The 27978-nt window shown below is 40.5% G+C and overlaps 5 protein-coding genes across 6 annotated transcripts; 3 read left to right on the top strand and 2 right to left on the bottom strand.

The window, feature by feature from the left end:
- The first annotated feature begins 1839 nt into the window (after window positions 1-1839).
- LOC103996930 (probable sugar phosphate/phosphate translocator At3g11320) lies at window positions 1840-5364 on the top strand. Its single transcript, XM_009417997.3, has 4 exons — window positions 1840-2775; window positions 3914-4017; window positions 4194-4422; window positions 4887-5364. Exons 1-4 carry the CDS (start codon window positions 2308-2310, stop codon window positions 5031-5033), a joined length of 948 nt encoding a protein of 315 aa, XP_009416272.1. The 5' UTR covers window positions 1840-2307; the 3' UTR covers window positions 5034-5364.
- A 3556-nt stretch (window positions 5365-8920) lies between these two features.
- Window positions 8921-10189, bottom strand: LOC103997262 (dof zinc finger protein DOF3.5-like). Its single transcript, XM_009418430.3, has 2 exons — window positions 10077-10189; window positions 8921-9853 (listed from the first exon to the last, which is right to left on the bottom strand). Exons 1-2 carry the CDS (start codon window positions 10101-10103, stop codon window positions 9005-9007), a joined length of 876 nt encoding a protein of 291 aa, XP_009416705.2. The 5' UTR covers window positions 10104-10189; the 3' UTR covers window positions 8921-9004.
- A 1688-nt stretch (window positions 10190-11877) lies between these two features.
- On the top strand, window positions 11878-14528 carry LOC103996929 (mitogen-activated protein kinase 5). Its single transcript, XM_009417996.3, has 6 exons — window positions 11878-12284; window positions 12385-12514; window positions 13141-13278; window positions 13363-13695; window positions 13782-13965; window positions 14119-14528. The coding sequence occupies exons 1-6, from the start codon at window positions 12133-12135 to the stop codon at window positions 14289-14291; spliced, it is 1110 nt and encodes a 369-aa protein (XP_009416271.2). The 5' UTR covers window positions 11878-12132; the 3' UTR covers window positions 14292-14528.
- An 831-nt stretch (window positions 14529-15359) lies between these two features.
- Window positions 15360-18043, top strand: LOC135649202 (APETALA2-like protein 1). Its single transcript, XM_065167380.1, has 9 exons — window positions 15360-15868; window positions 15956-15981; window positions 16070-16100; window positions 16182-16269; window positions 16362-16507; window positions 16597-16641; window positions 16742-16845; window positions 17114-17225; window positions 17696-18043. Coding segments are annotated over exons 1-9 (963 nt in total). The 5' UTR covers window positions 15360-15458; the 3' UTR covers window positions 17697-18043.
- Window positions 18044-21948: 3905 nt separating this feature from the next.
- LOC135648348 (thioredoxin-like protein AAED1, chloroplastic) lies at window positions 21949-27896 on the bottom strand. 2 transcript variants are annotated; one of them, XM_065165970.1, is made up of 10 exons: window positions 27636-27896; window positions 27017-27158; window positions 26888-26933; window positions 25555-25614; window positions 24944-24980; window positions 24485-24564; window positions 24253-24344; window positions 23152-23212; window positions 22350-22448; window positions 21949-22246 (listed from the first exon to the last, which is right to left on the bottom strand). In XM_065165970.1, exons 1-9 carry the CDS (start codon window positions 27829-27831, stop codon window positions 22389-22391), a joined length of 774 nt encoding a protein of 257 aa, XP_065022042.1. In that variant the 5' UTR covers window positions 27832-27896; the 3' UTR covers window positions 21949-22246; window positions 22350-22388. The 2 variants fall into 2 exon arrangements, with proteins under 2 accessions (XP_065022042.1, XP_065022043.1); XM_065165971.1 differs by having other exon boundaries at window positions 22354-22448; window positions 27636-27870.
- Between the last annotated feature and the right edge of the window lie 82 nt (window positions 27897-27978).

Raw genomic sequence — 27978 nt, 5'->3', positions numbered from 1 at the left:
ATTGGACTGTATGAATGGTTGGTGACTTTTTCACCTGCTGCATGATAGCTTTGCTCCACACGACACTATATGTTGCCTTTTCCATATTGACTTGCAAGTTCTGTTCGTGCTTTTCCAAATAGTTGTAGAACAATGAGCGAATGGTCATAGAACGATGTGTTCAGTATTGGCTGCTTGTTTTGTTCCCGAGCTTTATATCTGCATCAGTTTTTTATCTCCCTGATCGTAGCTACATTTGAAGGCTGCACTTTGATCACTGGGAGCCTGCATGGTGGCTCGATCTACCGCAGGCCTTTGATCCTGTTCTAATTTGTAATCTTATGTAAGCCATCTTAAAATGGTCATGCTTTTGTCTCATCGTATGTTTGCGTATGTATCTTGTTATATATGTGTTCAACGATTTGGTGCTTTCGACTCGGGCTTATCGACACGAGACATATTTCACATTCTTTCTTATGGTGAGTTGACCGCCTACTTAAATCGTCTTCTATTTATAAGGATCAAATTTTATATATGTTTAATTTATGTAATATTATCACCCTTTTATTTCTTTTTTTGTCCGGGGTGATTTGTTAGAGAGCGGCACTGCTGCCTCTATAAATACTCGTCCTCTCCCAATGTCCGTCCCCCGTTCGTCTGCAACGTCCGATCTGACGAGTCAAGAAAGTAAGAGGTAGGAATCGTCCTCTCTTCTCTTGTGTTTCCGCCACCGGCACCGACTTCTTTCTCCTCGAACGATCTTGGAATTCTTTTCGCTATCTTCGAATGCATCTAGGGTTCTGGTGGCGAGCAGCGGAGGATGAGGGCCCGGAGAAGGCGGCCGGAGCCATGAAAGCGGCGATCGTAGCCGGTGGCCGGAGATAGTGGATCATGAGGAAAGCGCTCTCACCAATGCCTAGATCGTGATGTTTTCTTGCCACTGCTATCGAAATGGTCCCGTGTCTAGGTTGAGATCTCGATGTCATAGTTAGTGTAATCAGTGACCATTTCGATCTGTTGTTTTCTTGTTCCCGTCATGCTTATCGGATGGATCTCATAGCCGATGAACGCGGTGCCGTAGGTGGGTGATGACTATGCGCTCCAAGGAAGGCGGTCACCATTACGTCGCAATAAGAAGGGCGGAGGAGGGCTCTTGAGGGAGGAGTGGTGGAATCTCCACCTGGTTCGATCGAAGCACCAGGTATGTTTATTTGTGTTTCCGTCGGTGTTTCTCTGCCCTCTCACATAGCTATTATTAGATCTGAGTCTCATCCGTGGCTGCAATCGTATTGCAATCAATATGTGATAATGCCATGGGACAGTGTGTCTGTCTGATGATGTACTCTCGTCTCAGGCCCGGAAATGGTCCGCCGGGAGGGAATCACGGGATCATCTCAATTTGATACCAGCACGACGAGGGATTCCAGTTCTAATGTTTCCTACCAGGTAACTTTTATTGGGCATATTATGTCTTTAAGTCTTTAGATATAATGGACATCGATGGAAGATCTAAAAGATAAACCCTATACTGACAGCAACACTTATCATAAAGCAAGCCAACCCAATGCTGCATCTCTGGACAGTTATTACGAAATTAAACTGAGAAGGCATTGCTGGTCATTAATTACGAAATTAAAAGTTTTTTTTTGTATTTATTACCAGTATGCAATAGGAAGACCTTATAGGAAGAGTGGGAATGTTTCCATGTGTTTGGTCTGGCGAAGTGAGTGAAAGGTCCAAATTGGCGTATATCAATTAGGAAGGTGGAGACATATATAATTTATCTCATTCATCCTTTGATCTTTTTTAACAGTCATCAATTAATCTGACTTGTGGAAAGACAATTAGATCCCACTCAATGGATCATATAACCAAAGAAAATAATACGCCGGCATAGGGGTAGGATTGTCTTACTATATTTTGTTGGAACCGCTGAGATTTGAGACTTTAAAGAATTGAAGGAAGCTTTGCACATTTGAGAGCTCCATGTCGATGGACGGAGTCGTCGCCTTCCCCTTTCATTATTCGCCATCACCATCTCGCTTCTCTTCTTCTCGTTCTCAAATAAAATAGCGAGGCATTCTCTAGCCTCTCTCAGATCCACCTCTCTTCCCCATCTCCCGAAGCCTTAACCCTGGTCCCAATTCTCCACATCACCCCCTTCTCTCTCTCCGAGTTCCAAGAACCGATCGGATCGGTCGGGATCCATCCGAGGATCGACGATCCCTCTGCGTCGATCTCCGCATCTCGGCGTAGGTCCGCCGATCTCCTCGCCGTCACTCGCCGGATCCCCGCAGGAGGAGCAGCGACCGAGAAGAAGCGGAGGAGATGAGCTCAAAGGCGGCCTTGTCGACGGCGCTGGCGAACGGCCGGTTCTTCACCGTCGGGCTCGTCGCTTCATGGTACTCCTCCAACATCGGGGTGCTCCTCCTCAACAAGTACCTGCTGAGCAACTACGGGTTCAAGTACCCCATCTTCCTCACCATGTGCCACATGACGGCCTGCTCCCTCCTGAGCTACGCCGCCATCGCGTGGCTCAAGCTCGTGCCGATGCAGTCCGTCCGGTCCCGCGTCCAGTTCCTCAAGATCTCCGCACTCAGCCTCGTGTTCTGCGCGTCGGTGGTCAGCGGGAACATCTCGCTCCGCTACCTCCCCGTCTCGTTCAACCAGGCCGTTGGCGCCACCACACCCTTCTTCACCGCCGTGTTTGCTTACCTCATGACTCTCCGGCGGGAGTCGTGGATCACGTACATCACCCTCATACCTGTCGTCACTGGTGTTATTATTGCCAGCGGGGTGAGCTTTCTTGGTCACATTAGGATGGGAATAGTTTCATGTTTGTTGATTGCATCTGCTCTTTGACCTAATAAAATAAATTCCATAATTCAGCAATTGGGTTGCATCTTTTAGTTAAAAGGTATGGATCCAGAAAAAGAAGATTCTGATCGACAGTTACTGTTCTATGCAATTCTCTAATGAGATTTGCCATTTCAAGAATGATGGAATCATATACAATTTTGATTATTTCATCTTCCAGCAGATATTATACATGGATGGCGCAGTCTGCCTGAATTGTATATTTCTGGATTATTTCTATGTGTAGGAATAGGAAGATAATTGCCATTCACGTCTTATATTTTACAATCATTCATAATTAGATGTTTCAATCATGGTTTGATAAACAAGTGTTGAGTTCCTGTTAAGATGACTTTGATTTTTGTAATTGTTTCCATCTTATGCATGTTTAATCCCCTCATCTGTCAGTGTAGCAAGTTCTAAGACGAACATGTTCTCCATGATCAGTGGGATATCTTTCTCGGTTCCTCCTACAGAGCTTTAAGTCTCTTGATTAGCTTTTTCTATCCAAAGATTGACGTGCATGAAAGTGTGACAATACTTTTCTGATGGTTGACCAGTTTTCCTTGAGATTGTTAAATCTACCTTTATTTATTGGATCGAGTCACATTGATATATGTAGGTTTGCTGTGACTCAGCTACTCGTCATCTGAAAGAAGATTATTCAGTTGGATTCCTTTCACTGTTGTTAATTAGAATCTTTCTGTGTGTCTGAGCTTCACTAGGTGTGTGTTTCTGTTGAACATTAAGCTTCTTCTAAGCTTTTGATTGACATGGTAGGAAGCTGGCAGCTATGTTTTTTTCCTTTATAATACTATGTCTTGTTTTTGCTAGGCTTCATTTCTCTTCTAGTAATATTTTGCTTTGACCTCATATGACAGCAGATGCTAGACATTTATGCTACCTGATAACTGTTCAACCTCTATGATGCAGGGACCTGAGTTATTTGTAGAATATGCCAATGGTTGTGCAAAGGATTAGTTCGACATGTGTTTTATACACCTAATATTATTTTATTTGCTAAATTAAAGATTGGAAGTTGTGAAAACTGACACCCTAACGGTTCAACTTTATGTAGGGGGAGCCAAGTTTTCATTTGTTTGGTTTTATTATGTGCATTGGTGCCACCGCTGCTAGGGCACTTAAGTCAGTGTTGCAAGGAATTTTGATGGCTTCTGAAGGGTGAGTTATTTATTTCTTTTCTCCATTAAGATATACAATTGAGTTATTAGTGTGGCAAAAATCCTTGGTTGAACTTTTTCTAGTTTGTTTCCACCATTTCATTGTTCAAGTTGATATGGCTGAGACTTTGAGAATATGTACATGTCTTTTTTTTTTTTTGCATGCGTTGCTGCCAGGGAAAAGCTTAACTCTATGAATCTCCTCCTATATATGGCTCCAATAGCAGTAATTTTTCTCCTTCCTGCAACAATTATAATGGAGGAGAATGTGGTTGGAATAACACTGGCACTTGCTAGAGAAGACTTCAAGATTATTTGGTACCTCCTGTTTAATTCTTCGTTGGCATATTTTGTGAACCTGACCAATTTCCTGGTCACAAAACATACCAGTGCTTTGACCCTTCAGGTAAACTGCATTACTTTTTTTATGTTTATTTTTCAATAAAGTATTTGATTTATTAAATTCACTTTGTCAAATCTTGGCCGCCCTCCCTGAGGTTAAATCCTACTTCCAACATCTTCCTCAAATTGACATTGTACCAAATTGTGAAGATTCTGAAGAACCTAGTAATCTATGCCCTTGTCTTCAATTGATGCATCGCTCTTCCCACGTTATGTACCAGTGTTGTTGATCGGTTGGGGGGGGGGCTTCAGGAAATTTATTTTTAGAAAGAATGGAGGTTACCAAATAGTAGACTGATTAAAATACTTTTCTTGTGTGCATCTTCTTAATGTTTTTTTAATTACCATTCTGAATTAGGAGGTAAGATTTTAATAAATGTTCTAAATTATTTGAAACTTTTATTATGTTCTTTGGTGTTATTTTGCTGACCAAATGATGTGTAATTTTAAATTTTAATTTTTTTCAAGGTTCTTGGAAATGCGAAAGGGGCAGTGGCTGTCGTCATCTCAATTATGATATTCAGGAACCCAGTGTCCTTTACAGGGATGGCTGGCTACACGCTTACAATCATTGGTGTCGTCCTTTACAGTGAATCTAAAAAGCGCAACAAATAAGGTGTTTCGAGGGGGCAGGACGATAGTTGTGCTCCTCATGATCCGGTGGCAAATGCCTTCATTGGGGTTGGGATGTTACCCCACCCTGTTCTTTTACTGTAAACCTCGATGGATCCTCCTCCTCTGTATCAGTATAGTGATAGAGGATGAGCATGTTTGCAATAAGTATAGATGGCGTTTATGCCTTCACAAAAAAAGGTATATAGGAAGCAATCTTTGCCCCTTTTGTTTTCAAACATATTTATAGGCAAAGGGTTCTAACTGTTTTTGTTTTATATTAATGCAACAATACATTACTCAAAATTATGTGACAATAGTTGTTTTTGCTGAAGGACAGTCTTTCAGGCAACTTTGTTCAGGGTTGGATGGTGCTAGAATTGCTCCGTTGAACGCTACCGCAAAGCAGCATCAAAGCAACAGTCAAGTGGCATTTTGTAAAAATTAAGAACCAACCCCTAAAAATAAAAAGGACATGCCTCCCACTCCATCAAAAACGTACCCGCGCAAGAGCCTCCCAGGTCTGTCCCGTAGCCTATGCTGCTCTCTTTTCCTCCGCATGAACTAGGCGGTCAACAGCGCAGAAAATCAAGAAACAAACGGATCCCAATATTTACAGCATATCTTAATGCAGGATTGACTATCACACCATACTGAGCAGTCAACTCTAAGCTCAATCCCCATTTCCGGCATGGTATCACTCTAAGCTCAATCTAACTTATCCTGTATACTGATTCTAACATTCATTACATTTCCATCGAACTCCAATCCTGAAATCAAATATCATGACCTCATACAATGGTTAAATTTATTATAATCCCTAATATCAAGTCCACTCTCACAGCCTACTTTGAAACTATGTACACCCAAATGCTTAATCTCAAGTCAATTGAGTATATATATATATATATATATATATACACACACTCAATGAACCCTCTGAATCAATATACACACACACATACAGTGTTGCTTCTTATTTGGATATTTCCTTCAAATGTATTCGAATTCTGAAGACGAGGACAAGTGCTAGACATGGACATTGAACTGAGGAACAAATATAGGAAAGAATCTTTGATTCATTATGTGAATGTTGAAAAGATGAAGGTAAAAGTTATGGATATCTTTCTAATTTTTTACCAAGCCAAAATATGAAAGATGGAATATATTTAGAACCTTTCGATATTAGATTGGTGCAGCTAGATTGTCTCCATGCCAACAACTTGGTACTCCAAATTGTTTGGTAGAAAAACAATCGCATTATATAGTTTTTTTTTTGCCTTTTCCCATAACAACATTCTAGTCTTAGAATGCCTAAGTCCCAAAGCTGATACGAAAAGTGCCTCTTTACCAAAAACCAACCATGAGCATGCAACATTCAGTTCAAGACACAAGGAGCAAATCATTTTTTAACTTCATATATTGGCATCAAACCATGTTGAATCAGAGCCTGTGTTCATGCCTCGACAAAAGAAAACTTTTCCATCGAAAAGTGGGTTACACTAGGAATCATAATATTCTGATTAGATCAACTTAAGATGATTCAGAAACTACTTTAGTGAATACATACATAAAAGGTTCCTCGAAGATTGTTTTTCCGTGATACTTCAAATGGGGAAGACAAGGAGATCAGAAAGTTCTTGACAGAAAGATGTAGTCAGTATAGGAAACGACCAACCAACTTTAGTTCAGAACGCAGTAGTAACAAATAAACTGGCATTATATTTCAGTGCATGATGTCATCATTAAACTGAGGAAAATAAAATATATATATTTAGTTCAGAATGCAGTAGTAACAAATAAACAACAGAATAGAACAGCGTGAGTTCAATGGTATGGCATTGAAGTTACCTGTGAACGTCATAATAATCAATAAGTGAGATTAGAAGATTTATTTAGGACTGTTCATAACTAAAATCGTAGAGATAAAAGTGACTATTGATATCCAAATCTTGGATAAACAGTATATTTCATACCGTCTGCTGCAATAATAAGAAGAACAAGCCATCGAAAAGAATACACCAGATACAAAAAAAAATCACCCATTAATTCAACGACGTAAAAACTAAAAAAAGGAAAACAACATTCAAATGGCCTCAAGAGCAGAAACATTCATGAATAGATAAAGGGAAAAAAAAGGGATGCCATGGATGGAACAAAGCTGAAGATCCCGAATCGGTGAAACCCGCAGAAAGAAAGCAAATCCCAGAGAGGACGCAAGAAAATAAAAAACAGTCCAATCAAAAACAAGTCACAGTAGAATACTTAAACCAAGTCGATCGAAATAGCCCAAAACCTGAAATCCAAGAAACCACCCATTTAATCAACTAGATAACATAGAACGAAAAAAACTATCCAGGAGTCACAGTAGGTACCATAGATAGATCGGAAAATTAAAAAAAAAAAACCCCCCAAAGATACTGAATCGATGAAACCGCCACAAAAGGAGAAGGGGAAATCGTCATCGGGCGATGTACCGATCCCAATCCCAGAGAGCGTCTCCATGGTTCAGATGCAGCGAGAGAGAGAGAGAGAGAGAGAGAGAGAGAGAGAGAGAGAGAGAGAGCGAGAGAGAGAGAGAGAGATTGAAGCGATCTGACGCAAGAATACTTAAAACAAATCAATCAACATAACCCAAAACTACCGATCCATGAAATCGCAGTAGGATTCGCAGATAGATCGGAAACAAAGAGTACCTAAAGATCTGGAGTCGATGAACTCGCCGCAAGGAAAGGAGAATGCGACAACGTATCAGTCGGAGAGAGCATCTCCATGATCCAAACGCAGAGACAGAACGATTGAAGGGAAGACTACTTAAACAATTCAATCAAAATAACTCAAAACCATCGATCCAATAAATCGCCCATTCAATCAGCAAGATGAAACGGAACAGATCGAATACCAGAAATCGCAGTAGGATTCACAGATAGATCGGAAGCAAAAAGTACCTATGGATTTCGAACAGATTGAACCGCCGGAAGAAAAGGGGAAGGGGAGATCGTCCTCCATCGAGAATCAATCGCAGGGAGCCCCTCCATGATTCAAACGCGAGAAACGGAAGAGGGGTTCGTTACGCACATATATAGCACACAGCTTCATGTTAAGTAACACCTCGCTTATCGTCACGTATACGCTACTTGACAAGTGGATGGCGTCGCACGATGCGGGTGCAGTTACCATTGCCCGATGAGTTTGAGCGGGAACATTCGTCCCGTGAAACCCGCCATTAATTTATCTTTAAAATAATAATTGATGAAAGTGTCCGTTAAGTTAATTTTGAATTATTATATTCCGAGTTGGCTAAGTTTTTCTTATTTTTATTAGTCTTTTATCGATCTCAGTCACTTTACTTGTCCGACTCTTATCGCATGAAACACAATCATGATACATCGAATATGGAACACATAACATACATCGAATAAGATCATGATACATCGAATCCGTAACACCATATCTATATATCAATCATAATGTATATGATGTTAAGATGTCAATTACATGATATGTAAAATATTATATATTATATATTTTTCCTTAATTTAGGATCCTAAATTACTCAATTTAGGATCCATACTTCATGAAGGCTGAATCATTATTAATAGACGTAAAGTGTGCTCGGAACAAAATGGCAGCGAGATGGTATGAGACGGACAGCCCACATACTCCCATCCGGCCATGCACGGGAAATCACCCCACCGCACACAGACAAACTATAACTCTCAGTCACGTCACTAAGATTTGTTGCCGGCCTCGGAGACACTGAAATCTTAGATTTTGTGCGGTATTATCGGATCCGATACTACAACTCCACCACCTTTACCTTCCAACATGCAAAGATGAAGTTATCCATCCTCCGATTCCCACTATATTTATCCTATCAACACTCAGGAGAAACAAAAAGAGGAGCCATTAGATGCTGTAATTTCACGTACAGGAGAGGACCTAACATTTGATCTAAGCATGTTTTCGGATGTCTACAAGAGGGAGCTGTTGATGAGACCATGCCAAGCTGAGCCAACCTCGTTCCAGTGATGATCTCGTCCGGAGTCCGAAGCCATGTTGAGATCCTCGCCAACCTGCCACTGCATACCCATCGACATCGTATCATCCTCCGATCCGTTCAATACCTTGCAGCAGACTTGATTAGCAGTCACAGTTGTAGCTGCTGCTGCTGTTGATGATGTTGTTTCTCCACCCAGGCCTGCATCAAAAGGCAATCCCAGACCCTGATAGACATCGCCGATGCCACTATACCCACAGTGGAGGTTGTGGAAGCCAGTCGGATCAGTGGCACGAGTATTCAGAAAGTCAAGAAACTCTGCGGGTTCCCCGAGACCATCAGGAACACGACCAGGTTCGGGGATAGAATCTCCGTGAAGGGCAGTCTCATGGTCATCCAGTAAATGCCCAGGGTTGCGGTGAGCTTCCTGGAGCTTTGCAAATGCCAGGATCAGATCATTTGGATCATAAGCTAGGAATGGTGGTAGCGCAGAACTGGAAGCCAATGATGTGATGGGGTTAGCGTGGAAGGATTGGTCTTGTGGCCTCTTAGAGGAAGAAGACTTCTTGTTCTTTCTGCAGCCGCCGCCAATTGGGACGTTTCTTAGAGTGCCTCCTTTGGTCCAGTACCTCCGGCAGCCCTTGCAGAAGTACCTGGGCTGGGCGAGGCTGTAGTTGTTGTAGTAGCAGAACTTGGTGTTGGTGGACTCGCACCTGGGGCACTTTATGGATTGCTCTGGTTGTGGTCTGACCTTCCCCTCCTGCTGCTCTGCCTTTGTAAGTCCACCGAGTACTTCTTCCAGCGGAAAGCTCGCCATGGCTACCTGTGAGAGATCAAACCACGAACTCCAGCGTTACGGTATCCACTACGATACAAGTATGACAGGAGGAACAATCGATAGAGTTAAAAGTCATGGAGACCCCTTCTCGAGAACATCCAAATCAGATACACACACTCTCCGCTCAGTTAATATCTGAAAGATCAGGAGCTAAAACAAAGAAGGAACACCGTCGTGTGAGAGAGAGAGAGAGAGAGATGAATCGTACCTGGTGATTTGCACTAGACACCTTCATAGATTTCTAGCTTGCTAAAACTATTTAAAGATCTGGAGTAAAGCCCAGTGGAAGGACGAACACCCTTCCTCGCACAAGCATAGCGGAAGAGGGGACGTGAGAGAGAGAATATATATATATATATATATATATATATATATATATATATATATATATATATCTGATTATTCTTCCATGGACACGCAACCATGGACACGTTTCATGGTGCCTCCAGCAGAAGGCCTCTCCAAGGCCAAGCCGGTTTCTACCTGAGCTTGAGTTGGACCTCTTGATGATCCTTCACACTCTCTCTCTAGCTCATGAGCTCATGTAGTACGTTGACCGGTCAAACTAGGACGCTTTGGTCAAAGCAGTGGGATACCAACTTCTCCGGCAAGGAGACAAACGACGTGGAGGCGGAGCAGCACCCATCGCTTGTCGTCGAATGGGACGAACATGACGGGGAGTTGTCCCAGCCGTCAGATCAACGAGGTGCTCGTGGGGTGGCGGAGGCCGCAAGAGAGCAGCCAGCAGAGGTTACAGTGCGACGGCCTCGTGAGTGGAGCCGGCGGTGGGCCACAGACGCTTGCTCGCCCCTGCCACTGAGGTTGCGTCCCAAGGAAGCAAAAGGGTCGGAAGTCGGAGGGGTGCAGCGGGAGCAGCGCCAGCGCAGCTCCTCGGGCCGCGAGGGTCGCGTGCGACGGCCAGAAACGGACGAGCGGCCGCCGCCCTGTCTCGAGGAGCTCGTGACGACGTCACCCCGGTTTCGGAAGCCGGCCGGCCTGTCGGCTGCCCGCGGATTTTGCATCTCTATGGGACGGTAGCCGAACACAACACTTACCCTTCGGACGTACCTGCGTTCTGATTGGAGGCACCAATTGGTCCCACGTCACAGTTTCACCCGCGTATAATTCCTGCGCCTTCTGGCACGGCACACTGTTTGATGCGCTTTCGATGGGTCCCATGTGTTAAAGGCTGCCTCGTATGGTTTACTGTCGGTCATTGCACTGTTCCTATCGGATATGTTTGCGATCTGAGTTCTTGAGACCACGAAATTAAAATAATAAATCAAATTGCATATTGTTTATACTGTGTGTGTTTCAAGTTTGTAGTTATTTCAGTATAACTTCCCCTTTTTGTTTTATTTTGATAGAATATTTTTTTAAAAAAATAAAATTATCTCTCATCTTCGCTCCGTGCGCAAAGAACGAGAGAGGAGCAGACGTAAAGCTGATGGGAGCATGATGATACTGATGACGATAAAGAGGCGTTCACGCAGAGGTCAAAATAATCTCGTCTTTTATAAAATAAAAAATAAAGTAAAGTAAAAATCAAATGAACTATGAAAATAAAAAAATAAAAACCTACGATTTTTTTTAGACTATATATAAATAAATATATATATATATGCACAGTAATTATAATAATATATTTTATTTTATTCCCCTATGATGTGGCCTCCTTATCATCAAGACGTTATCCCGACTTTAAGTTTCGACGAGTCAATAACGGAAGTTTGTTCGTGTGTTCATTTAGGCTGAGTTCGTGGGGAGAACGATATTAATACTACTAATCGTTACTCAACGATCAGCTGTCAGAGTCGTGCATGCCTGATGGACGGTTAATATGCTTAGACATTGGAGTGAGCTGTAAGCTACCCTGATGGACTCCGAAGTCACATACTGTTACATATATAGTTGATTAGATTAATAATATGGGTGTCCTCATCGTCATCGTTTGCGTCCATTACAAGCGGAAATTTAGGTGATAAGTTCTTATCCTCTCTAATCTTCCATCAGAAAACTAAAAGACGTCACAGCTCACAACCGATACCGATCGGCCGTTGAGCCTGGACGTCCTCGTCCACCGTTCGATCCGAGACGCAGCGGATCCCATCCGTCCATACCACCACTGGCTTCCCTCTCCCCCTTTTCCATTTCAATCGTTGTTCTCCTTCTCTCTTCCTTCCCCCTGAGAGCAGCGGAGAGGAACCCGATCGAGATCGGTCGCTGCTTGCCTCCTCTTCCCCTGTCATAATACTTCGTGTAACATGGACGGAGCTCCGGCGAACGACTTCCCGGTGGCGCTGACGCACGGCGGCCGGTATTTGCAGTACAACATCTTCGGCAATCTGTTCGAGATTACATCGAAGTATCGCCCGCCGATTATGCCGATCGGGAGAGGCGCATACGGGATCGTCTGGTACTTCATCTTTTCCTATTCGTGTTCTGCTGTTGCTGCGGAGATTTGGATCATCTGCCGTCGATCGGTTGATGACTCTGTTATTGATTCTTTGTTACAGTTCGGTGATGAATTCAGAAACTGGGGAGATGGTCGCCATCAAGAAAATTGCCAACGCCTTCGACAACCACATGGACGCGAAGCGAACGCTACGGGAGATCAAGCTCCTCAGGCACTTGGACCATGAGAACGTAAGCCACCAAAACCCTATCACCTTGGAAGGTTGTTTCATGTAATTGATTCTAAATAGTTAGGACATTCGATTTTATTATTGTTGTAGCTTGACAATGATTCTTCTGTTATTTTAGTTCTCTTAATATACAATTGTTGAGCAAGTGGAACATCGGTTGATGAAAGAGCTGCTCACAGAAGATTTAATTGATTCCTTGATACCTCAGTCCTACAATTCACAACAATTAACATGCCAAGAAGACCAGATATATAACTACTTTCTTCTGTGTTATATGTGATGTCTAAATATCTTTAAACCCACTCATAATATGCAAACCTAGCTTAATTCTCAGGTTTTTTGAGAGAATTATACTTCATATTTGTTATATCCCCAGAATTCGTCGAGAGAATTTTTGTCTTAGATTTACCAAATATGCAAGAACTCGAGAGTTGCATATAGGATTGATATGTTATCCCACTGAACTGTTCTTGACAGAAATCTGCTGTAACAATGTAGAGCTATTCCTGGTTTCAGCTTGCCCCATTCAGTGTCTTAACATTGAGAACTGTGGATAAAGGATGTAATTGCCTGCCATATATTGTCTCTACTAACTGTGATCTAATGGTTCCACAAACAAATCGGCAGGTTATTGGAATTAGGGATGTGATTCCCCCACCGATTCCTCAAGCATTTAATGATGTCTATATCGCCACCGAGCTCATGGATACCGACCTTCATCATATAATCCGTTCTAATCAACAATTATCGGAGGAGCATTGTCAGGTAATTAGACTCGACACCGAAGTAAACTTGATTCGCTCAATTCTGATGTCCAACTGATGGCTTTCTATTGCCCCAATTATGCAGTACTTTTTGTATCAGATTCTTCGTGGATTGAAATACATACATTCAGCGAAAGTTATTCATCGAGATCTGAAGCCGAGCAATCTTCTGCTGAATGCAAACTGTGATCTTAAGATCTGTGATTTCGGTCTCGCCCGCCCTGCTTCTGAGAATGAGATCATGACGGAGTACGTGGTGACCAGATGGTACAGAGCGCCTGAGTTGCTGCTGAACTCGACAGACTACACTGCAGCCATCGATGTGTGGTCCGTGGGTTGCATCTTCATGGAGCTGATGAACAGGCAAACCCTGTTCCCGGGAAGGGATCACATGCACCAGATGCGTTTGATAACGGAGGTAGTAAGATCATGGATTACTCCATGAATCCATTGTAACGTCGTTCTCCTCTACCACTTCCAACTGGCATCATTCTTTGTCTTCAGATTATTGGCACTCCAACGGAACCCGAGCTTGGATTTCTTCGGAGTGAAGATGCAAGAAGGTACATGAGGCATCTCCCTCGGTATCCTCCTCGGTCGTTCGTAGGTCTATACCCGCATGTCAATCCAGTTGCCATTGATCTCGTTGAAAGAATGCTCACATTTGATCCCACCAGGAGAATTACAGGTATCCTCGCCTTTGATGCTTCTGCATCGTTGAGTCTTCTCTTTGTCCTGCAAATAAACACGAGTGCATATCATCTGAACTTAATAAAAGACTTGATGTTGTCGTAGTTTCGAGTTGGCTTGCTTACTCTGGCTTCTCATCATTTCTGCGCAGTCGAAGAAGCATTGGATCATCCATACCTCGAGAGATTGCATGATGTTGCTGATGAACCCACTTGCATGGACCCTTTCTCCTTTGATTTTGAGCAACATGCCCTCACGGAAGAGCAGATGAAGGAGCTGATACACAGAGAGTCTATAGCGTTCAATCCAGACTACAAGTGCTGAGGGAAATCGGTTCATTTGAAATTTGTCATCAGCTGGTGCTGTGTATACTACAAAGCATGAAGAATTGGTGATGTGAATCTATTTTTTGCATTCTTTATGTTGCATTAGTGTCTGGTTGTATGTATGAAGAATTGTTACTGTGTTTCTCTGCTGACTGATTTTTTTTGTCTGGGCAAAGATCCATGAGATCACCTCTGTATCTTTTAGCCATTTTTATTCTGTTCCTGTTCTGATGCCTCTCATACGTATGTACTTGATATGGTTGGATATTCTTATGTCAACAATACTTGTTATGTCAGTGTAAATGAAAACGACAAATATCATCCTTACCATAAATAAAAGCAGATATGAAATGAGCTTTCTGCCTCTCGTTGACTTACTCGGATATTGTTCATTTTAGACATTCATAGCCATGTACAAATATGAAAGGAGCCATTCAGATCCATATACAAATATGACCTTCTCATCACATCGGATCACTGTTTTTGCACGCCATCGACAGAATTAGTGATCAGAGAGAACAATACTTCCCTTCATGTTATCAGAGAAATTAATATCAAATTCATGTCACGTGTCGATGGACTATTGGACGACGCGACCCGAGCGTCAACGTATCGCCAGAAGCTTCTTTCCGACGTATTCAGCGGTGTGAATCACGTTCAGACAAACGAAATGGTCGACGGCACGCAACACGATTCCTCTCCAAGTCTCAGACCGCACTGTGCACGTCTGTAGGCAAAGTGGCACGTGCGTTAGTTAAGCGGAAATTGTCGCGCACGTGGCGCCTGCCCGGTTGGATGACGCTGTGGTGGTCAAGCAGCTGTGAGAAAGGCCTTTTAAAGGTTCCGGAAAAAGGTTGCCGCAATGGGGAAGGTTGGAGGTGGGGCCCAACGGCGGGGGTGGCCGTAAAACGTTGGGAAAGCTTTTGTTTCACGCGTTCCCATTTGTCCATCAGCGGATTTTATATATATATATATATATATATATATATATATATATATATATATATATATATATATTATATTCCATCGTTTACTGTTCTTCTGTCTTTATCTTTCTTCGGTACGACTTGAAATAGCGAAGAATCCCACTTGGTGGAGTGGGTTGCTATCGAGAAGAGGTCGAATCCGATCGAGGACGGTTGATCTTTTTTGTGCTTCTTCTGACATGAGTCGGAGAGGAGCGATGCTAGGCCTCGACTTGGCATCGTCCTTCGACTCGACATCTCTGGAAGCGAAGTCCGGCCGCGAGCAGATGGATGATTCGGTGACCACCGATTCATCCGTCCTCGATGCCGAGGATTCCCGCTCCACCCGACCCGCGGCAGCCTACGAGTTCAGTATCTTGAAGGGTTATGTGTCGGGAGAAGGCGAGAACGGGGACGGGATCGGAGCCCCGCAGCAGCCTGGGTTGGTCACCAAGCAGCTCTTTCCGCTGGCGCCATTGCCTCTTTGGATGGATCTCACTCCACATCAACCGCCGACCAAAAAGAGTCGCAGGGGGCCGCGGTCTCGGAGCTCTCAGTACCGGGGCGTCACGTTCTACCGCAGGACAGGGAGATGGGAATCTCACATTTGGTTAGCGTCTTTTCTTTGCCCTTTGAATCTTGCTTCTTCTCCCCCAAAATTTAGGTGATTTATCATCCGTTTGCTTCTCTTTGCTAGGGATTGTGGGAAACAGGTGTATTTGGGTAAGCAGTTCTATATTCAATTGATCTGATCGGAAATTTTCTGATGGTTTACTGTTTGTTTTGAATTTGATTGGTCGATCCGTAACAGGAGGCTTTGACACTGCTGAAGCTGCTGCAACGTGAGGATGGTTTTATTGGCTGCTTATGTTCCTTTTGTGTTATGTCTATTAGCTATTTACGCAGTGGCATTCTACTTTCAGGACATATGATCGAGCTGCAATCAGGTTTCGGGGAGTCGATGCTGACATCAATTTCAATCTTAGTGACTATGAAGAAGATCTGAAGCAGGTAATTAAATTCAAAAAAAAAAAAGGTACAAAAGTATTTTGGATGCTCAACTCATATTTCCTTTTTGTGGTTTTGTTTTTATCAAATTTTAGATAAAATACCTACCAAAGGTAGAATTTGTGCATTTTCTTCGTCGACAAAGCACGCGATTCTCAAGGGGTGGTTCAAAATACAGAGGAGTGACCCTTCACAAGTGTGGTCGTTGGGAAGCTCGGATAGGGCAATTCCCTGGCAAGAAGTGAGACATCAATGCTACGATCCTTGTTCCTGCTTAGTTGTTAGTGTTATCCTTTGCAAAATGCTATGATCCTATGCATGGATGTGCAGGTACGTATATCTTGGACTGTTCGACAGCGAAATAGAAGCTGCAAGGTTGTGTCGGGCATGAAATTTCTGATTGCCGATCGCGAATCTCTCGAAATTAATTTCCAACACCAGTTTCCTAATTCTCTTTGTTGTTTGTCTACATTAGGGCTTACGACAAGGCAGCTATAAAGTATAATGGAAGCAATGCTGTTATCAATTTTGATCCAAGTACCTACGAAGGAGAAGTAATTTCCGAGTATGTTACCAAAGGTATATACCGTAAAGAATGAAACGAAGAAGATATCTGTGTTTGATATGATGCTCTCTATTTATACACGTAAGGAGGGAGGATTTTCCTCAACAGAGTAACGATATTTCCTCGTATAGTTGGGGAAATCTCAGCTGCTTTCATGGAAAATCTTAGTTGCTATCGTATACTCCACAAGTTGCAAACTCCATTTCTCGAACTAACTGAATGGTTGCTTGATGATACTTTGTAGACCGATTTGAGTTTGAACATATTTTTAATTGGTCGCAGCCGATGATGTGGATCTGAATTTGAGGATTTCCCAGCCTGTTGTCCACGGTCCAAAGGGGAATGGAATTCATTGTGTAGCCAATTTGAAGCTGATGATGCCGACAGAACAATGGTAATCAATTAGCCTACACCTAGAAATTGTTGAAGAATTTTCATACCTTTGTTTTTGAGATCTGAATTTACTTCTTCTTTTATGGCATTAATAGTACAACTGTGTTCTTGGTGGATCGATATATTGTGTCTGACATTTCTGAATCTGTTCCTGTTTGTTTCTGCCTTATTGACAGTAGAGTTTGTCATCATCACTAGTAGGCATAGTAAGTCTTTAGCACATAATCCATACATACATTCCTTAATATAAATCCAGCTCTCATCTTCAATGGAGAGTTTACCTTTCTGAAATTTACTTTTTGTTGTTCCTACCTGTGGAATGCTAAGGGCCTCATCAAATTATTTAGCTGCAGTTGATACAAATTCCCAAACCCAAGAAAAGAATTAAGAATGACAAGAATAAAACAACCACTTTAATGAATCATCTGCTGAATTTATTATTATTATTGGTCTGATTGTTTCCGCCTTCAGATGCAGGAGAGTCAGTCAGAGTTCTCCTCTGCAGCATCATCAGGATTCTCAACTACCGAAGCCACAGCTGGTCTTCCTCCCTTGCAAGCGCCACCTTCAGCAACCCATCATCTCCGTTCCTCTCCACGAGCTACTACATCATGTCACAGTCTCTGGAACCCAAATCATTAGGGCTCAGATGGAGCTGCAATGTGGTGCCTGTGGTCATGTCAGTTATCTTTTGTGTATTTCTCCTACTTTAGCCCGCATTGGCGGGACCATTTCCTCCATAATTTGCTTGCAGGAGGAGAGACGTGATGTGTACTCACTCTTCCAACCAAAGTTAAACGTGACACGCCACATGAATCACGTGTATGTTTCTGTTGCACATTTTTGAAGGAGATAAAATTTTAAAATTAAAAGAATATTTTTCTATAAATATATTACATGAGATATTTATAGAAAAAAAAATAAAATTTTAATTATAATCCCCATAGTTGATATGTTACTCATCATGAATGATAAAAGATTAGTAATGTTTTGATGGATTGGTTTCAATTTTTTGTTGGACTAGTTTTAATTTAATTAGACAATTTAAATCCAAAGCCATTTTTTTGAACTCATCAACTGCTCATCATTAATGACAAAAAAAATTAGAAATTTTTTGATGGATTGGTTTCAGCTTAATTAGAAAATCCAAATCCTCTCCACTCGAAGGTTTTTCTTTGAGTTCCGATCCTCTCCGCTTCATATGGATTCCAAACTCTTCTCCACCATTCAGATTTCGGAGTTGGAATCTTGCAGACCTTCGCACCAATCGAAGAGAATCCAATCTTTGCTTCCGTTTACACTCTCAGTTCAACTCGGATGGAGTTTGGCCAAGTTTTGGATCCCTTCAGAGACTAACCCACAACACAATTAGACAGCTCTACCTGCTCTAGTAACCCTGAATGCTGATTCAATTCGAATCTAAATAAAATCTATTCAGAACTACGATTTCAAACCAAACTGGGTTGCAAACCGACTAAAAATGATAATAAAAAAACTATCTTAGTTTTGATTTTTGATAGGAAAAGTACCGAAAACACCCACTCATCCCGTCACCTGGGCTGAGTATACCAACTAAGCAAAAGTATAGGAGCTCCCACCGACTCCCTGCAGTCGTCAACAAAAGATCAGCCCACGATCCTTGCTTGCCCCAGCTTCCTAAAAGGGTCCGCAAAAACTACTCATCGCTGACATCATAGTTGAAGAAAGGGTCACTTCCCTGTATTAATAGTTGATGGCATAGTTCGGCTCCTCCACACCCCTCCTTTCGAACGATTAAAGGAGAGACCACTCCCTTCTTGACTCAAAAAGATAAAAAAAATAAGATAGGAAATGTCATCCCAATGACCTAGCGTCGACACCAGCCATGGGACAATGTGTTGGTATAAAAACCAGTCTTTATCGTCAGGTACCCAGGTATAAAAACCAGGCCCCATACTAAACAAGGGCAAGCATGTAAACACCACACTCTCCTGAGTATAGTTAACTCACTCCTTTCCCGTTTATCTAACTTAAGTATCAGAGGGGTCATGCTGGGACATCTCTCCAGTGCTGACCAATCGTGCAGGATCCCTAGCGTGGCTGAGGAAGCATTGCAAGACGGCTCTCATGGGCAAGGCAATCTGTCTTTTCAAATTAGTTTGCTCCCTCCATAAGCGGAAAGCTCTCTACACCTATGCCTCAGGTCAGTTCTTCACGGTAACTCTCTGCGCTAGCTCCTCGAAGGCCAACTCTCTGCACTAACTCTCCACGCTCGCGCCACATACTACCTCTTCACAATAGTTCTTCGCATCAGCTCTCTAGGAAGGACGTGCACTTTCGACGTTAGACCAAATCAAGTTGACTCATCAATGGTCTCAGTATAGTAATTATTTTGAATTTGATAAAATTAAAATCAACTATTCAAAAATCGATGTAGAATCATGATGGTTAGGATTAGTTCAAGGTTGAAAGAGGAAGTTGTAGTACCATTGTTTAGAATGATAGATATTAAACTTTATTAGTTCCCATATGCATAATTTTTTTTATCATAAACAAGGCTTTAGCTGTGGAACAATTTGTTGCCTATAGAACATAAAACACATTATTTTATTATGAGCTAATTATAAATTAACATTGTGATCTCTATATTTCTAAAAATTATATTAAGATTTTTATATTTATAAAAAATAAAATATTTAATTTTGTTTCTTCTTATGTCATCGATACATGTTCAGTAATAAATTAAAATGAGATAGAGTAAACACATATTTAATGGTGTGATATTTTTCTTTTATAACTATAAAAGAAACGAATTAAATATTTTTCTTTAATTCGTTGGCGTAAAAAGAAACGAATTAAATATTTTTCTTTTATAACTATAAAAATTTTTATATAATTTTAAAAAAATAAAAATTAAGAGTTTAAAAATAATTAATTATAAGAGATAAATTACTGAAGATAATATATAATTAACACTTTTGTTGCAGAAGGTAAGTCGCGGCGTGGGAATGAAACCGAAGCAGTCTTGAAAAATGCAGACACGCGTAGGGATCAACAACCGGTGGAGCAACAATGGTAGCAAAAGAAGAGAGAGAGAGAGAGAGAGAGGGAGAGAGAGAGAGGGTAAACAACAGCCTCAAATCTTGCCACAGAACCAACCGCTCTTACAACAACACAGGCAAAAAAGATAGGGTTCATATGACACTGCCTTGCCATCGTTCTGCTCGGAGAAATGCGGTGCAGAAGTTGTAGAGTCGGGTGCGTGCCCCCTTCCATCCATCTCCCCCTCCTGCAGAGCTATGGCTGTATGTACATACACACACAAGACACGGCCGGCGAATCCTGTGCTACTCGCCCTCGTAGCTCGAACTGTAGCCGCTCAACGTGGGAGTGATGTCGGCGGAGGAGCTGCCGCCGCCGCCGCCGTCTTCCTTGGCCTTCTCCCCGTTCCCGAAGAAGGCCTTCGGGATGACCGCGCGGACTAAACTCCCCAAAATCCTGGCTTTCACTTGCCCTCGCCTCGGCGGAGGCCTTCTTCCCTTCCTCGTGTTGCTCTCGGCCACCCGGTACTCCATGGCTGCTGCCGAAAGCTACAAGAGAGGTCTGTGGACGGAGATGATGGGAGAGTCGTCTGATGGAGAGGGGATCGAGCTGCGGTGCCGGTATATATACATCACCTTGCAGTTCGTACTGAAATAGGAGAAGAAGGTCTGAAACCTTCAGAAGGGACGGACCAGAGTCGTTCAACCAACGAGCATATGGAATCGATGTGTGTGAACTCACCCTTCGGTTGACCGACACGCTTCGCTTTCATACCTGCGCTAATGATGATATTGGACGGCTACAGCCCAAGCAAAGCGACACAGCTGTTCCTTCTAAGATCCTACTTAAGTGGTCGTAGATCGCCAGAATCCAGGAATAATATTTGGATGGGAGAAGTGAAAGGATTATATATATATATATACTTAATGTATTATTCCGACATCAAATTTGATAGATTTTGTTTGAAAAAATCTATCACCAATTGTTAGTCCCATGAAATCCATGAGTCGCATCAAAAGAGAATGGAAGACAGACGAAGAACACGAGAGAACAGCAGGTGACCCGACTGGCCAATTGGAACAAGAAAAAGAGATTACAAGATGCTCGGATTTCTCCTTTTGACTGCAGCATGAAGAAGACGAGAGGATGGGCCAATAGGGAGCGGACAATTCTGCCAGCTCGCATCTTTGTCATGAGCTTCCGTTGGTCGGTGTCCTGCAGCTTTATCAACGTGCAGTTTCTTTTGAAGAGAATGCCTGACCATGGTTTAGTACGACCAGAGTTAGCTTTATCAACATGTAGTTTCTTTTGAAGAACGCCTGACCATGGTTTAATGCGACCAGAGTTAGCTTCATCGGCATCGTGATTGCTCAGGAGATTGGCCACATCTTTTTATTCTAAGAGGCATGAAAAGAAGGATGAAGGCATACTTTATAATTATCACGGTGAAAGAATAATAATTCAAGTAGAAAAGGGAAAGCGCACCATGAGTTTTATATGATTATTATGTTCACCGTAGTTTCACTTATAGAGTATATATAAAAAAAAATATAAGGATAATTAGTATCATAAGGTGTGCAAAAATATTTGAAAAGGTTTATTAGAAAAAAATAAAAATTAAAAGTTTTTTCAGGGAATTCGCCTATTATTTATTCAACACGACTATACGGGTCCTAAATGTAGTTGAGTTCTCAACAAAGTGATAGAGCGGCAAGGGAATAAGCTATGTAATTTAAATACACCCTGATATGAATCCGACCTAAGACATCGACATCCATTACAGAAGGAGCATTCGATTTCTTTTACATAATCAAAAATAGAAAAAGAAAATCATCCTGCTTGTCCTTCATGTCGGTGCACAGACACAACGGAACTTTGTTCTCCTAGATTCACATCTGAGCTTTACATAATGAGTATCGGCATTTTGTTACTCGGTAGTTGTTTCGGTTCTTCATTTTGGCCTTAAGGACAGCAGGAGCAGTTGTCTTCAACTATTCATCTCTGATTTTAGATGTAAAAAATATTTTCAATGATGATAACTGATCTTGCAGAAGTGCGATAGAAATTGTAGGACATATTTCTTTTGTGTTAAAACAGAACTTACTTACGGTAAAGATATCAGGGGAAATTATCCCACAATCTATTAGGAACAGCATGCTTCGATAACTTCTTCCACGTCAGGATCATCTCCAGCTTCTTTGTCCTGTCGACAAAAAGAGGTCATTGGATAAACATGTCAATCCAATAACGACGAACTCAATTCAGATCTACAGGGAAGTTTGTGATAACAAAAGAGAGCAAAATAGAATTCACTTTACAAAACACAATGGTGTACACTTGGTATTATTAGGTGAACCTATGGCACAATGCCGAGTTATATTGTTCATCTTGTTCTAAAAGATGGACTATTGCTTTTTTGATTCTAATGATGTTCTGCCTTTACATGGGAATATCAATTCAATGTCTAGAACAGAGAATGTGATATCCGGTTACAAGTATGCTTACACACGTGTGCCCAATTTACAACACACAAAAAAACAAATGATACAGAATTCCATACTAACCACAAGAAAAAAATATGGTAAACATGTTCAAGAAATAACACCTGAACATTTACCAATTTGGTCACACATATTTTAGGACTTGAGACGGTGATACATTTGTCATATAACTTTGGTGAAGTATTTGTGTATCATGCAAAGGTGAAAGAAAGGAAAAAATTTCTTGGCTACACTCCATTAGGTTAACATACAAAGGCTTTTGACCATAATCATTAATCAACCCTCATCTAAGGCTATGGTTTGTTTCGCAATTATCTCTCTTCATACAAGTGAAAATAAGTATATAACATGATACGAATGACAACCAATTCCAAGAGATTATTTCAACAGAAAGGAAGTGCTAACCTTGTGGATGTATAAGATGTTGCTCACTCCGGGACCTGCTACAATGATGCCTCCTTGTTGCCTAAAAGAAGAAAGCATGAGTTGTTTTATAAGAGAAGCACACTAGAATAATATGGAAACATGTCAGCTTACTCATTATTAATTAGTTAATAAGAATGCCGTAACATGCCAACCAAGTCATCATATGTTACTAGTTTTAATCATTTGACCCTTTTCCACATGCAATGTTTTTTTCTTACTCCATTTTCCCTTATTTCTGGGATCTTGAACTTGTTGTGTAATATAGAATGTGAGTGTTAACATAAACAAATCTCAAATAATAGTCAACAAGAGATAAAATACGTAAATTTATCTGTAAAATTGACCATGAGAGTTCTGCATACATGTGCTATGTTTTGGCGTCATCCACCTATTAAGTCAAACCACATAATATAATTCATAAAACTTCATGTACAAATCATAAAACATCTTTCTTTTGTAATTATAATATAGGAAATTCCATAGTTGATGCCTATTATGCTGTTCGGAACCTGTGTCGGGGTCCAACTTCTAACAATAATGGCAAAAATATCAAGCAAATTGTGTATAATAAAAAATGCACCTATCAAGATTGAGTATGGATCAATTTAGATCCAGAAAGCTGCCGTGACAGAAATCAAGTCATTCGAATGGGTTGTTTTGCAGTATAAACCATTACCTCATCATCATTCTTTACAAGCTCTGACATGAACTAAGCTTTCATTAGTGCTAAGAGAGTATTTTTCCGAATTATATTTACTTTCCTGCATGTCTCTGATCTGAACCTTTGCGTTAAATTGTTGATAGGAAGGAATGGGCCAGCAAGAGTGAAAAATCCTGCTGTCTTTTTCACTGTTTGCCTTTTAATCTGTTACTTTTTTTTTATCGCCTGCTAATGCTCTTTATATTTATTCTGATAGTTATCTAATGATATTAAGATTCCCAAGTCAAACAACATATTCACAATTCACAAACACAATTTATATTAACTGTCTCTGATGTTGCGTACAAAACATGGAAATTTAGGAGGAAACAGCCATCACAGACCTAAGTAAAAGATTTTATTTTACAATAGTCACTTACCAACCACCTCTTGCCACCGTATCCTTTTTAAATGAAAGCCCCCAGTCCTGTCTATATCCTTCTAAGTATAATTGTATGATTTTCATACCAGCCTGAAAAAGACAAATATGATAGATCAGATATTTCACAAAAATGTTACCTTTTTTTAAAAGAAAAAAAATTCCTAATCTGATTTTTGCATATATAGTTCTTTTCTTTAATATCTAAAAATGGAAGATTTTACAATACATACAGATGGAGAAAAAGTTGTTGATACGCCATAAGCAAAATTAAGTGCATCATACGATGAATGGGTGGGATCCGCATAAACTTCTGCATGAAGGCATTTTAATTGCTAAAATCAGATCAATTGACATTAGCCAAAATGGAGAAGTGATTGACTCATAATAAGCAACGTCCTACAGGACATGAAATCTTTTGATTCATAGTAACCAAGCATCCTGTTCCAGTTAGAAAATTTTTACATTTGGAAGAAAACATTAGTGGTAGAAAAAACTCCCAGATAAAGAATAATATGAACACCTGGTTGAATGGTTTTAACAAAAAGTGAGGATCTAGGCAATATAATTGCTCTCTGCATAACAGGTGAAGTTGTGAATTGCATTTAAGCCAATGACAACCGACAGTATATAAACTCTCGAGTGTCCTCAGTATGATCTAGAAATATGTTTCAGATTGTATGAAAGCGTACCTCCTTTGAATTTGGTTTGCTCAACAAATGCCTTTGCCTGCACCAAAATAGTCATACGTACAAAATAGTGAATATTATAATTAATGAAGTAGCATAACTGCATAAGCCAGAGGTTTTTCTTGCAGATAGAAACATCACGATTAGTATTTTATCAACATTGATAGAGAAAAAGTCTTTCAAATTGGATAATCTACTGAAAAACGTATGTTAGTGGCTAAATCAATATACTACTTTCTAGTCGTTGGTCATATTTGTGGCTAGTGATGCCCAAGATCCCTGTTAAGAAAAGAGCACACACTTCACCAGTTCCTCCAGTTATAGAAATTTTCATACTTTTCCTTGATCAAACATAACATGTAATCTTAATATTTGTAATTGGCTTTAGATACATGTTTATTTTAGATAATTACTATCTAACCTAAATTTGCATTGTAAGGAATTAGTAACTAATTAATAAAGGATCCAAGTCAGGATGAATGTGTAAAAGGAATCATTCTTTCCCTGCACATTGACAAATAACACCTTATCCTACCAGTAAATGCTTGGAATTTGGTTACAAAAATGTGTGGATTCAAACAATGACTCTCACCTTATATTAGTAAATGCCATACCTGTTCAGTACTACCAGGTCCAACCAAAACAAGAGCAACTCCAGCTGAATCCATCAATTCCTAGAAATCGCAACCAAGAAAGAGAATACAAGTGAGGGATAATATTTTGTGCATTGTACCAGCTCGCACAGCATGAATTTCAAGGTTGAACAAAGTAATATTTGTGGAGAAATGTATGTATATACATATATGCATACACATATACACACACACATATATATGTATGTATACACTATACATATATGTATATACATATATACATATACATATATATACATACATATATATATGTATATATACATACACACACTCACATATACATATACATATACATATACATACATATACATATATATATATATATATATATATATATATATATATATATATATATATACATACATACACACACTCACATATACATATATATATTTATATATGTGTATATTGTTTGTGTGTGTGTGTGTGTGTGTGTGTTTAAAAGAAAAGACAAATGCACATATATATACAGATACATCATGAGATACAAAAATAGTGGATATGTGCACAATGATTACCATCTTACAAAAGACTCCCTATCTCGTTTTAACTCAAAAATAAATATTTTCCACTTTTCTTTGAACATTTACTAAAAATGCTTGCCTTTTTCACAGTTGACATGCACACAGAAACAAATAAGAACAATATAGTGAACCTACAGATTCATGTAGCTCTATGTGAATTCTCTTCAATGACTCAACATGATCATTTGGCTGTGTCTGTTTCAAGGTCAAGAAACAAACATATGTTGTCTTAAGGAAATTGATTTGGCTTACTCATCTAGCTCACCACTTCCATTCGGTTCATAACAAAGAAAGTAAACAGATTAGGACAAAATAGAAACAGTGTAAATTGAATTATTAACCTCGATGAAGATGCAACCTCAGAGGCTCATACCGTTGAATTACTTATTAAAATTCATCTCGAGAATGTGGTGTAGCTAAGAAGAATGGATAAAAGTTATTCCTTTATTTCCTCGATGATCAACATACTTGACCATCAGGGTTCACAGAAAACAAATATTTTAACAAGTGCCTGCAATATTGCATCCATGATGAAAATAAAATGTCATGGGGAACGGTGAGTAGTTTTATGCCATGAATCTAGAACAAGATGGGCCTCTTCAACCACCCTATATATTATCATTGTTCTATGTTAAGAAGAAGCAAGTTATTATACTTAATCATGTTCCTCTGATGTCATTATTATTCAAACCACACACCACTGTGGTTATAGCAAAAGAAACTCCTGCCACAGGAAATTTAGGAGAAATTGAACTTTGTAAGTCTAATACCTTCTTGGAGGCAAGAAGATCAGCCCGTTTACGACAAAAAACACATCTGAAGAAGTAGAAAAGTATAAATTATTCTTTAGACTGGTTCAACTTTAGAAAGAATGAATAAAGAAGAGTATATAACATCACCCAAAATGACGTGCAAATGCAATTACAGCTTTCCTATCTCTCCACAAGTCGGTTATGCGAATCTCTTTTCCAGTTAAATCAAGAACTTCTACACTTTCTAAGGAACCAGTGAGGCTCTCAGGGCTGATTGCAGATGTGCTACCTGTTATGTGCATATCTCTTAGACTCAGCAGGAACAACAGTGAAACTTTTGAACCATTCAAAAAAAATAGTGTTGCTTACAGTCAATTATAACTCACTAAATGTTTTATGCAATTCCTAACAGATTGATTAAAAATAGAAAATATCCTAAGACAATTACCTATAAAATATTGATACAAGTCGATGCAAGATTAACTCATGGAGAACTAATTATTTCAAATAACACATTATATTCATATTCTTCTTAATGAAACACCCATGTTATTTCTTGTTCCGTAATCTCTGTTGTTGAGTTGATTGAAATCTTCACAGGAGAAACTCGTGGAGGTCCAAGCTTACAAGGAGGATGTCGCAGGAACCTGCGTATAACCTTGAGGACATCCCTCTTCAGGTACAACATCGCAAGAAGCACTCTCTCGGATTGCAGTAGAACGAGATGTCAGTAGATGAATTATGGAACAGAGGGTTGAAACGTTACCGATGGGTTCGGGCGCTGCGTGGAGGGGAGGGAGGATGCAGGAGCCGCGGTTCACCTTCTTGGGGCGAGACGGGAGGCCGAGAGCTTGGTCGCCTTTAGGGCTCCTCGCAGAAACCGCGGTGGAGCATCGGCGCGTGCCCTTGCTCTCCGCGAGGATGGCGGCCGCCGACTGGATGCAACGGAGAGGCATAGCCATTTCGGATTGGGAAACGTTACCGATTGGTTCGGACGCCGTTATGATATATATATATATATATATATATATATATATATATATATATATATATATATATATATATATATATAATATTTCAGGAGATCTTTTATCTAATTATTATTCTCA

This window comes from Musa acuminata, chromosome BXJ3-9, assembly GCF_036884655.1.
Source record: "Musa acuminata AAA Group cultivar baxijiao chromosome BXJ3-9, Cavendish_Baxijiao_AAA, whole genome shotgun sequence".
In the NCBI taxonomy this organism is placed as follows: domain Eukaryota; kingdom Viridiplantae; phylum Streptophyta; class Magnoliopsida; order Zingiberales; family Musaceae; genus Musa; species Musa acuminata.
Note: the sequence above shows the minus strand (reverse complement) of the source record. Positions and strands in the feature narration are given on the sequence as shown.